Source organism: Mus caroli, chromosome 1, assembly GCF_900094665.2.
Source record: "Mus caroli chromosome 1, CAROLI_EIJ_v1.1, whole genome shotgun sequence".
Lineage (NCBI taxonomy): Eukaryota > Metazoa > Chordata > Mammalia > Rodentia > Muridae > Mus > Mus caroli.
Genome location: NC_034570.1, coordinates 98,724,369 through 98,736,614, shown reverse-complemented (window position 1 = coordinate 98,736,614; position 12,246 = coordinate 98,724,369). Strand labels below are relative to the sequence as shown.

Sequence of the window (12,246 nt, the reverse complement as noted above, 5' to 3'; positions counted from 1 at the left end):
ATGCAGCAATCACGAACCTACACTGTGAGACTGGTCTCAACTCACCTCTCCCACGGGCCTACAAACCCCTCTGGAGTCACATCCTGTTCTTCCTCGACAGCATCTTGGGAGAGTGTCAGGATAGCATTTCAGGGCCCCCAGTGCCCTGCAGGAATGTGTGTCTCATTTGGAAAGAGGTATGTTAGGTTCTAGAAAGCTGAACCATCTGGCTTCTTACAAGGATGACACATGCCTAGGCACATGCCCTAACAACATGTTCTTACACACAAACCACAACAGCACACAATGTTTCTGGCATTCCAGACTCTAAGTTGAAAAGGAGAAGCAAGCCGCCTGCATGTCCACTGACTGAACAATCGATCCGTTTATTGATACTGATCCTTATGAGACTACTCCAGGGTATTAAAGTGTTAGCAATGCAGCATCAGGATCACAAACCAGACGAGCTGACACAGCCCCAGAGGGTGTAAAGTGAATCCCTCTCACACCAACACAGAGAGCACAGTGAAGGGGGGCCAATGAGAGCTGAGGAGTGTTGGGCTGCGTGTAAGCACTGGTAAAGGCTAAGTTCACTGCTTCTGTGATGTGCACACTGACAGGCTAAAGGGGAAAGCTGATGCCTGTGGTGGTCACTGAGATGAATGCCCCGCCCCCTCCCCTGCCAGGTACCGTACTTAGTCCCTATTGGTGACAGGGTGACAGTTTGGGGAGGCTGAGGAGGTAGAAGTGTGTCACTGGAGTCAGGTTATGAGTTCAAAGCCTCCTGACATTCCTCTGCTTTGGGCTTGCAGTTCATAACACGAGGCCTCAGACCCTGCTGCAGCCTCCATGCCTGAACGATCCCATTGTGGATCCTAAGGATCCACAACTCCAAACAAAATTTTCTTCTATCAGTTGCCTTGGTCGCGGTGTTTTTCACAGCAGTAAAAAAGTAACTAACACGGTGTCCGATGAACCAGCACACACTTGGATAGTGGTCAGGGATAGTCTGACAACTCGGCTCTGCCCTTCACCAAGCCCTGCCTATGTGAGCCAGAGGTAGAGGCACTTTGGAAAGACTCGGACAGCACGGCAGGCACAGTGGTCTCCAATGCTTTAGGAGCAATTGACAGCTTAAAGACTCTGGCTTGGGACTGGGTTATAGAAGAAGGAACAGACAGTAAAAACATGGTACTGAGCCATGGTGGCGATGTGCCTCTCAGCCAACAGGAGTCAACAAAGTGAGTAACTCAGGTCCTTTGTGCTGCCAGTACGGGGGAACTTAAACCAGAAGTCTAGTTTGTAGGGACAGGGACTGTGCCCTGGACACGATGGCCTTGGCATCCACTCTTTTCCCTTCCTTTGGAGGCTGCACAGATGACCTACACTAGGGAAAGGTTTAGAACATCCAGGTGGCAAATCACGGTGGGAGACACTGCCCACAGCAAGAGGGAAACAAACCTATTCTTTAAAAGGAAAATGACCATGAAAACCCACTTTTATAAAACTTGCAATAAGGCATAATTCTTAGGCTGTTTTTCATTTTTTTTTATTGCTGTTAATTCAAGGAAAAAGATTGCATAAAATCCAATCTGTTCTAGAAATATAAGTGGCCTTTCCAGTACATAACATTTCAAATATCAAAGTATATGGTAAACATACAAATAAGGAGAAGGTAACATACCTCCTGTGTACAGTACAGTATTTGAAATCATAAAATAAGCTCCATAAAGTACACCTGGCGATGAGTCACACGCACCTGTGCAAGGCTTAGCAAATGCTCTCCCCTCAGCAACTCCGCTGCAGCTCAACAATTTAATAATGTGGTCCAAAAATACCCAGATCAAATAAAATATATTTAATCAAAATAATTGCCTTTACTTGAACTTTTTCTTCCTAAATTAAAGCTTTCGTCTACCCCATCTCACTCCCCCGTCTCTCCCAGTAGCTCCTACCCCTGAAAGTTTCAGAATGTACATTGGTGCGATAAATACAAACACTACTGTTGAAGTGTTGAACTAGCTTCTTTTTGCTTCAAGTTTTTTCTTTGTCTCACAATGTCAGGTTTCAGAACCCAGACCCAACATTCCAGTGCCTCTGCTGCACAGCAACTCTACTCCCCACAGCAAAAGTCAATCACTTCTACTCTGTACCAAGGAACGGGAAGCCCTGCTACCCCACGAGCTTACAGTGGATGGTGGTACTTGTTCCTTGCTGTTGAATGCAGCAGTCACTGAAGACACATCCAACCTCCCAGACAACCTCAGTGCACTTCAGGAAATCAAAAAATTACCTGGAAGTGATTTAGTATATAGATTGGCTTAAAACAAAACAAAACATTAAAAAGCCAGCAGCATTAAACTTAGTGACACGACACTGACGTGATTAACAAACACCATCTCAACACACTCCACGCAGTCTTTCACATTGTATCAAGCATAGTGGTAACGGGTTATAAAAGTGACTTGGCTTAGGAGACTCGGCTTAGGAAGCAGGGACGTGACTTTTGAGAAAACCCGCTAGCTTCTGTTCCGATGCAATAAACCACACACATTGTAACAGTGTGACACTGCAACAGCCGCATAGGGAAGAGGACATCTTCACTCAGCAGTGTCTGGGTAGGTCAAGGTGGCAGACGACAGGAAGGCCTGGATGTTGACTGTCATCACAGATACAAGCACACAGAGAAGAACATTCACACCAGTGTGTCCCCTTTGAGTCTCTCAGAAGTGTGATGGAAGGAATTGTTGTTTTCGCTCAAGAACAGCCTGTTTGTCCACTCCCCATTTGGGGCTTCCCGAGTCTGACTTCCTCTCCCCCACTTGTTCTCATGTTATTTGGACAGGTACTGCATATATGTATTTACGTGATGCTCTTATGACATATATACATACTTCTTGGAAATCTGACGTCTAAACTTTACGGTGAAACATGTTGCCTTGGTTCAGACAGGTTACTGAAGTGTGACAAGGACACTGCTGAGCACCCTTGCCGCAGGCCAGGGAGAGAGGGTGGCTGCAAGAGAAGTTGGGTTCAGGGTCAAAGTGAGGAAAGCCAGGAAGAAGAAAACCATAAGCCTGTCAACCAGTGTTGTGGAAACAAATAAGGTCAGATACACAGTTTAAAGATTCAGTAAACATTGCACACAGCAAGTAGTCAGTGTAAAAAAAGCACACATCAATGTTTCCCGTTCAAGAGTTTGTCTGAAATTGAAGTTACAAGTGTCATACATGTAAGCCGGCGGCTGGACCAGGAGACCAGAGGCTCAGGAGCATCACATTCTTTCATATTCTGGACACAAGTAAAAGAGAAATGAAAACTCCCAACTGCATAGAAAGTGAGGAAATGGACAGACAAAGAAACAAAATACCTTTCCTTTCCTCCCCTCCACACCCCATGACTCCCCACACTTGAGTGCATTAAGTAGGCAAGCTTTACTCGTTCAGTCTGCAGAATCCAACGTATCATTAGAAGGGGGGAGGGGAGGTGCGTATCTCAGTCTGTAAGTGCCTAAAACAGGAAAGACAGAACGGCTAAGTCACCGCTTATGACTCCACGCATCACAAACCACTACACAAGACTGCAAATGAGCATGCTTTCAAAGGCCTTTCCTCAGCACTAACTCCAGTCCAAAACAGCAAGTAAGCTGCTCTCAAAAGCAAGGGAGAGCTTGAGCTTTAAGGATAACCTAAAGCTAGTTAACTGGGTTTCCCTTTGAGGATGCCTCATTAATATACTCCTGTTTCAAGACATTTCCCAGGTAAGATCTGGCACAATGACAAAGGGCAAATACAAAAGACCTGAATCTGGTCCCTTACCCACACCTAGCTAGTAAAGTGCATTTTTTTTTTCTTCTGCTGTTAGCACTCTTCAAATTTACTCCCAAACTGGAGTTCACAAAGCTTTGTTGCTGTAAATATTCGATGGCCTCTTGGTTTTTTGCCTTCTGTGTACAGAATCAAAGGGCAGCAGGGGCTCAAACAGGAGCCAGCTGTGTGCACAGACTCTAACTAGACTACAAACCATGTATGCGGGGGACTGGCTCACATCCTAGTTTAACCACTCTGCTCCCTCTATGTAAGAGGACTGTATTCTTAAACTACAGCCCTGTAAGCAAGGGACTGACATTACACAATGTACACTCCATGCTGTCCCCTGAGCCTGGACAAGTACCTCTGCCGTTCACTCCTTAGTGACAAACTAAACTTCCTCAGCCTTACTCCATGACCTCGGGGCCTGGGTCTATGCTGGGCTTCTCTGGCTGCATTTTGCTACTGAAAATACAACCTCTGTAAACAAACACACATACGGATCTTTCTGCTAAGACAGTACCACATAATCAAGAAGAAACTGGGAATTCAAAAACAAGTCCTCTGGGAGTTAGTGGGATTACCTTGCTGATTGGCCTCCATGGATGACTGCTTACAGTCTTGTGCATAGTGTCCGCTTACACCACAATTGTAACATGAGACATTCCCATTCTTCTTGGGCCCAGAACCACTGGTGTTGGCAACTACATTAGGTGCTGGATATACAGGATACAATCTCCCAAATCCTGCCATCTGCTGCATGCCATAGCTGGCTTGGCTCCCCATGACTGGGTCATGCACCAGTCCATTTGCATATGGAGTCTGAGGCAGGAAAAAAGGAAGTTGGTTTCCATTGCTCTGATGTGCTTGGTTGAGGTAGCTGCCATTGCAAATGGATGGCAGAGTGAAGAATGATGGGAGTCGGTACATTGGTCCAGGCATTGGGTTGGGATAATAGTAACTATTTAGCTGGAGGTTTCCATTGGTCCCGCAGCTGCACCTTCGCCCACAAGAACCACAGGGACCCATCTGCTGTGGTGGCACTATGGTCCCGTTAGCATTCGTGTTCCCCACAGCACTGATGTAAGACGTGCTGTCGCTCTGTGCAGTACTGTGTGTCAAGGCAGGGCTGGGGCTCGGGGCAGGGCCTGGGGTGTGGGTAGGAACAGCAGGGGGAACTGTGGACTGGGATGGACTGATGCCTGTACTTGCTGGCTGGGCAGAAGTGGCTGTGTTGAGCACACTGGAATTCTGGGTGGGGAGCACACTGGCAGCAAGGGGTGAGCCTGGAAAGGGGTAGGAAGCTGGTGGCTGTGCAGCTGAGAGGCCAGCTGCCGGAAGAACTACCTTCACATTGGTCGGCTGAGGGACTGTCCCTGTGTTTCCCTCAATCTGAGGCACCATTTGATTTAGTCCTACCACTTGGGATGCGGATTTTGTGATGGGATCCGTGGTAGCCACAGGAGATCCTGGGAAACTACCTGGGTTATGGACAGGAATAAAGGCAGTGTTTGGTGATCCGATGCTCAGACTTCCGGTTGGTTGTGGTGGGATACTAACTGTACAACTGTCAGAAGATCCCTGTGGTGGCTGTAACTTTAGACTCTGTAATGTCAGCTGCAAAGCAGGCGCACTGCTGTGTGGGAGGAAGGTTGATGGGAGAGGTAAAGGGGACGCTAACAACTCAAGGTGTTTCTCTGACTCCCCAGAAGCTGCCGGGCCTAGGATTCCAACAGGGGCTGAATTTGAGGATTCCATCACTGCAGAAATAGCCACCGCATTAGGGACAAGCATCCCTAAGGTTTTGCCATCTGCAGATTTGGGCGATGGTATGACAAGTTCCGACTTCTGGGCACCGTTGTGCGTGACACAGTGTAGAGTTGGCATGAAGGGAATATGCGGGTACTTGTGTGAGGTCAATGCAGCTTCCAAAAGATTCCCGTCCTCGGTTCCCAGGGAGACAGTCTCAACAGGCGGCTTGACTGGAACAGTCTGGGCGACAGAGCTATAACCTGAAAACCTGGCTGACGATGGATTCCCAGAATCTTCAGAATTGCTGTCTGTATCTATAGAAAACATACAAATGCGGATCAACCCAGGCTGAATTCCTATTTTTCATGTTAGAACTAAAAGCTTGGTATATTCAAATTAATTCTCAAGTCGGGAATGCTCCCTCTATCACATTTCCTGACTGCTCAAGCTGACTTCCTCTGATCTCTAGCCTGTAGTATGCTTTATCTCTAAAACATGGAGGAATAAGCAAAACAGCAATAATAAAGGGCACTGGAGTATGAAGAGGTGTGCATGACTACTAACTTTATTACTGGGATAAGCACTAAACAACTCTGTACCATCATACCTGATTTTAAAATGTATCTTATAAATGATTCAGTTAAGGAGTTTGCTCAGGAGAACATTTAACTCAAATGTTTCAGGAGAGAAATGGAATTAGTTAGCATCTGTACAGTATATACTCAACAGGGAACATGTAAAGCTACTGAGATTAGTCCTACAATGGATATGCTGTTGGAACACAAGAGGCAGAGTAAGGGAGAAAGCACTGTCACTTCACCACCTCACGGCAGACACTAAGCTGCTCTGCACAAGCCACGGTACACACACAAGCCCCTCCAGCTTCCCCAGGGAGAGGGAACCAAGGGACTATCTGATGCTGCACTGCAGTCTCCACAGCTCAGAGTTAGATGTTGGACCTACTCTAAGAATCTTTCTGCTCACAAATCTGCTGGATTACTTGAGGGATGTAAGGGTGTTTGCATTCACTAAGGCAAGACTGGTTATGCACAGCTGACAAGAATAAACATTCTTGAAGTAAGAGTATTAAAAGTTAATTAACCTTCCTAAAGAAAGGCAAATAGAGCCCAATGACACAGAATATCTAGTGTTATTAACTGAACTGTCTCAATGTATTAAAGGGAGCTTAAGTGAATGAGTGAATGCTCAGAGCACCCGTGACCCTGAGAGAGAAATCACTATTCTACTTAGTCTCAACCTGGTAAGACAGAGGGAGGATTCCTAAATTCACAACCTCCTCGGGGCACTGGATCTGTACCATCCATCTATGCAGAGTTAAGAACAAAAATGAAGTCCAAAAAGGAAAAAGAATGTTTCAGATGGCCTGTTAAATTTCCATATGAATTAAAACTTTAAGTCTTAAGTTATAATAGACAGTCCCATGGTTTTGAAGCCCTATTACGATCAAAGATGGTTTTGTACTTGACTTTGGAAAGCAGTCTCACAGCATCATTACAACAAACAACAACAACAACAAAGCCACACATTCCTATAAGTGTTTGCATACACTCAAACTTGAAAAACGTTCAAAGCTCTGGATCCCAGAGATCCTGTCTGTCTTTAGGAAAGCCTACATGAATAAAGGGCATTGCCAGCTATCTACTCAGAGTCACTGCAGACCTGACAAGCAGGTGAGAGCCACTCAAGAGTCAGAACTGAGGCCCGTGAGAGTGTCTGTACTCACTCAGGCATACCCCATGGAATCAAGACAAACTGCACTACAACATACACTGAAGCCTAGCCTGCCTGTTCAGTTTTATGATTCTCTCAATGTCCCAGAGCTCTGAGTTATTTTCACTTCTTTCTTGAGAAGACTCTGTACAAAACTGCAGTGTGGCCTCAGAGTGGTAGCACTGACCCCTGCAGGTGTTACATGATGGGACTGTGAAACAACCACAAGGCAAAAACTGTCTCCAGCGGTTTCCAAAGACAGTAGCAGTGTCCTGAGACATGCCAAAGTGACACAGAAGCTGAGGTCCCAGTGAGCTGAAAACTGCAGTGAGAAACCACATTTGGCCAAAATACTATGCTGTAAGAATTTAGCATAGAAACTTCGATCAACACAGTATGGTGCAGACCACTGCATGGTGTGAGCCGTCAGTGGGCTTTTCAAGGGGCTCTTACTGTCAGACCAGAATGGCAAGGAAAGAGGAAATTAACTAAAGGCCTGGAGAAAGCAGAGGAATGTTTAAGAAGAAATATAAAATCTTGCACGAAAGGAGATCCTTATGATCTTTGACCCTACCCCTCTCAGTAGAGCAGCACTATCTCAATGACGCCAGTTCTGAAACCCAGTAACATACAAGTCACTAACAAGAACATTAAGTCTTTAGCAAAAATGGAGTTCTTCCCAAAATCATCACCCACGTGAGCTGAGCAGCTACTGTGCTTACCCTGCTGGGCTCTTTCTGATTAGGTTTGTGCTCATGAGAAGACAGCTTCATCCCCCCCACCTCTTTCTACCCATCTCCTTTAGCAAACCTCTGTCCTTCTCTTCTTCACTTTCCAAACTCTCTCTTCCATCATGCCGTGGACTAGACGGAGAGCTGTAACTCTCTGAAGATGTTTCTCCACATGTGTCATGTCCAGATCCAATGTCCAAATTCATATCTAGAAATAACAACTCTAAAGTTATGTTAAATAGTTATGTTAATTTTCAAATGGAATCATTAGAAATCAGTTGTAGCTATAAGTGATTTGTTTTCCTACAACATTTAAAATTCTTTGTTTTATATTGAAATTTATTAAGTAGCTGATAAATGCATATTTAAAGCAGAGGCATAGAATATCAAGTCAATTTTACTAAATCAGAGTTATTTTCTTACAGAGTCAGGCCAGAATCACCACTTTGAACTACCTTGTAGGTCTACAGAATTTGTCTCCTTAGAGCTTGCTATAGACATCATCCAAGAGTGGGTGGTCTATCATAATACTTATTCTGTTAAAACCACTAGCCATGCCACAGTACTTAATACGACATGTCTCTCATCAAGCAGATAAGGTAGCCCTTTAATTTTTACCCAGATGTCACTCCTATGCAAAGAGAAGGTAGGAATGGCTGCAGTACACACGAGGACCAATTAGCTATATCCACTGTGAGCACACTAGGTCAGAATATTCATGTGTCTAGTATGGGTCACTCATACACCAGGCCAGACATAGCCCAGTCCCATCTTCTTCATTTCTGTAAGCCAATTGCTAGCATGGCTTTTGTTACACAGCCAGCATCCAACACATGTTTACTGTACAGATCCATATATGCTACTCTAGGGGATTCCTAACATGTATGGACAAGCCAATCATTTCCATGGCAACATGGTAGAACAATAAAAAGTAATGACTATTAGGCAAAATTTGAACTGAGAAGGCATATAGTGGAATAAGCAATTTAGTTGCCTTAACTAGTGCTTTATGTAAGGAATAAACTTCCAACCGTGTAAAGATGTTTACTGATGACCTAGCCTACTACAGCCACTCAAATGTGAAATGAGCAATGAAAGACACAGGCCTTAAGAATGTAGATATTGCTGGCTCATTTTGTTTAACATCAAGGTGCCAAGAAAAAAAGTGCACAAAAACTCATAAAGCTATAAGAAAAGTAGCAGTGGGCTTATATGGAAGGGTAAAAAGTTTACAAAAAAAACAAAAAACACAAGAGGGTCTCATTTCCTTTTAAACTTTTTAGTGTAGCCATCAGCAACAGAAAAGTGGTAAGAAACGCTAGCATAATAAAGTGAACATTAAGTTCTTTTTAAAGTTTATTTATTATTTTCTTGGGTGTGTCTGTGCATGTACGTGCATATATGTGTATGTGTGTGAACATATGCAGAGACCAAAAGAGGGTGTCATGTGTCTACTCTCCCTAAACCCGGGCTAAAAGCCTAACAGAATGCTCAGCAAGCCCTGGGCCTCCACCTCCAGGGTTAAAGGCTCCTTTAAGATCATAGCCAGCTCATTTTGTGAGTACTGCTATAAGAACTCAAGTCCTCATGATAGTGCAACCTTAAGTGCCCTTAACCACTAAGCCATCTCTCCAGACCCCAAAGCAATAAGCTCTTAATGGGCTCTGTGTAGCAATGTCCTCATCTCTTTAAAATGGAATTATAAAGTGATTTTTTTTTCTTTAATAAAAAGACGTGATTTTACTGAGTAGTCTAGTCTGGCCTTGTGCTGAATTGGTAATCTTCCTGCTTCAAGTTCCAAAGCCCTGGGACTTCAGGGCTGTGCCACCATCCCTAGCACTGAGAGCAGTTTTTAAAGAAAAGCTGTAGCCTACAGAGCTGATTAATGGCACCGACAGCTTCCTGAAGGTAGCAATCGCAGGGGAGCACTGTGGCATTTTTACTTTGTTCCCTTTTGTATTTCCTAGTTATACGAGTATGCTACTGGTCAAAGAAGAAGTTAAGATTTAAAATAAGATTTTAAAAATTACAAGTTGCTCAACGGTTAAGGACACTGACTGGTCTTCCAGAGGACTTGAGTTCAAATCCCAGCATTCCCAGAGCAATTCACAACTGTCTTTAACGCCAAGATCTGACACTTTCACACAGACACACGTGCATGCGAAACATCAATGTACATAAAAGATAAGTAAATAAATTAAAAAAGGAGCATTTTTTAAAAGTAAATGATATATATAATATGAAGAAAGAAAATAATTATTTCTAGTTTACTGAATGCTTTGCACTTTAATATTTCAGAGGAAAATAAATGAATTTGTTTCCTTAGCTTGGGGTTGGCATACAGTAGAATGACATAAGACATCAATGAGACAAGATGCCTAAAGTACACATTACTCATACTCCTGCCCAATAAATGTAAATATGAGTCAATTAGATCTACATCTACATATATATGTATATCTACATGTGTATATCTAGATATCAATACAAACACTAAAACGAACAAACAAACAAAAAAATAAAAGAGGCAAAAACAACCCAACATAGGATAAGGTTTGCCTTACTTGAAAAGCCTAATTGTTATCATTAACGCTAAAAATTAAAGAGATAAAGGGAAAAAGGAACTGGAATTTGGATTTTACAAAGCTTGTAATAGCCCCAAAATGTATATGTTTGTCTCCTTTAAAATGTGTATGTTTGTCTCCTTTAGTACAACAAGGAACAAGAACTAAATTACTGAGCATCTCTCCACTCAGTGGCTAAGTGCTGTTTGTAGGCTGTTCTGCACACTTTACAACTGGGTGAGATGGGCATTATTCCTGGCTTATGCACGGCAACATTACAACTCCAGAGAGGCCAGACATCTAAGAAACAAGGGGCACTGAACCACAGCCATGCGTGGCTCTGACCAAAGCCTGTGTGCTGCTTTCTGGGCAACTAAGACTGAAGAAGATGAGAACAGCTGGGAGCTCCCTGAAGGAACAGGAGTTCCACAACTGTGTGTGATCTGAGGCCGTGGGACACGGTAGAAGAGTGTAGACAAGGTAGGGGCTCAGTTAACTATGCTCTTTGAAGACAAATGTGGAAGCAAATGTGGAGAATGAGATAGGGACCAGAAGCACAAGGCCTGGCAGGAGTGGCTTCTAGTCAGTCAACAGCAGACAGTGTTTGCTGTCAGTGCTGTCACCATGTGGAACATAAGACATGAAAGTGCTACAACATGGCCCTGGACCGCATCCTTATATGGGCAAGATGGGTTGTCCAGGTCCTCTTCCCCAGAACTTCAGAGTAGTCTGAATGAGAACGGCCTCCGCATGCTTATTTGTTTGAATGTTTAGTCTCCAGTTAGTGGAACCATTTGGGAAGGATTAAGAGGTGTGGCCTCATTAGAGGAGGTGTGGCACGTGGGTGGGGGTGGGGGAAGAACTCTGAAGTTTGAAAAAGCCCACACCATTCCAAGTTAGCCCTCTCTGCTGTGTGCTTGTGGTCAAGATGTACACTCTCAGAACTGCTCTGGCACCTGGACCTGCCAGACTGCCCTTACTACGGTCACACATTCACCCGCTGAAACTGTACACCCCAAATTAAATAATTTCTTTTATAAAAGCTGCCTTTGTCATAGTGTTTTATCACAGCAATAGAAAAGAAAAGTCATTCCCAGTTTAGCTAATACAATAAACTGCCATGATCTGTAATTCAGAACAAAATCATTTTTCTTTCTATAGTGTCTATGAACATCTCTGACTGGAAAACTGCTGTACACAGCAGGGAGGGGACACAACAGCTCTGTGTCCACTAAGCTGACGTTACACCAACTGACCTAAGGAGTGCTGGAGCCACGACCCTTCTTACCTTTCACAGGACTGCCATGAACATGCTGTGGAGCAGAGAGTCTAATTCCATTTATTCTGCTGTTCAATCTGTCCTCAGTTTTCTTTACTTTCTCCCTAAACCAAGCAGACAGACAGGTAGAGAGAGATTATCAACACTTTTGTAAGGTCCTCTATCAAAAACATTAAAGATAGTAGAACTTAAACCCTTCAGATATTTGTATAATGAAAATCAATTGCAAGGAAGAAAAGCCAAGTGTCACCAAGTGTGTGCCACCAAAAGCCAAGCACACTCAGTGTGCATCTGAGCTCTGCCCCCACACTCAACACACCCTTATAACAGCTTGACTTCTGTCACCTGCATGTGACACTTTCAATTACAACAATAATCCCAAAACTAAGAAAGAAGTAAAA

General features: G+C 43.9%; 1 protein-coding gene across 3 annotated transcripts in view; it reads right to left on the bottom strand.

Annotated features, from left to right (window-relative positions):
* Nucleotides 1–288: 288 nt before the first annotated feature.
* Nucleotides 289–12,246, bottom strand: part of Zcchc2 (zinc finger CCHC-type containing 2) — a 46,036-nt gene continuing 34,078 nt past the window's right edge. The window contains exons 11-15 of one of the 3 annotated variants that reach the window (XR_003835978.1): nt 11,855–11,949; nt 8,082–8,225; nt 4,373–5,854; nt 3,350–3,489; nt 289–2,994 (exon numbers count right to left, since the gene is read on the bottom strand). Coding sequence is in view for 2 of the 3 variants with exons in the window: in XM_021154251.2 (XP_021009910.1) it covers nt 3,422–3,489; nt 4,373–5,854; nt 8,082–8,225; nt 11,855–11,949 (1,789 nt within the window). In the remaining variant the exon portion in view is untranslated. Of the gene's footprint in view, nt 3,490–4,372; nt 5,855–8,081; nt 8,226–11,854; nt 11,950–12,246 lie in introns of all 3 variants that reach the window. The other 2 variants (XM_021154251.2, XM_021154302.2) reach the window with 2 other exon arrangements.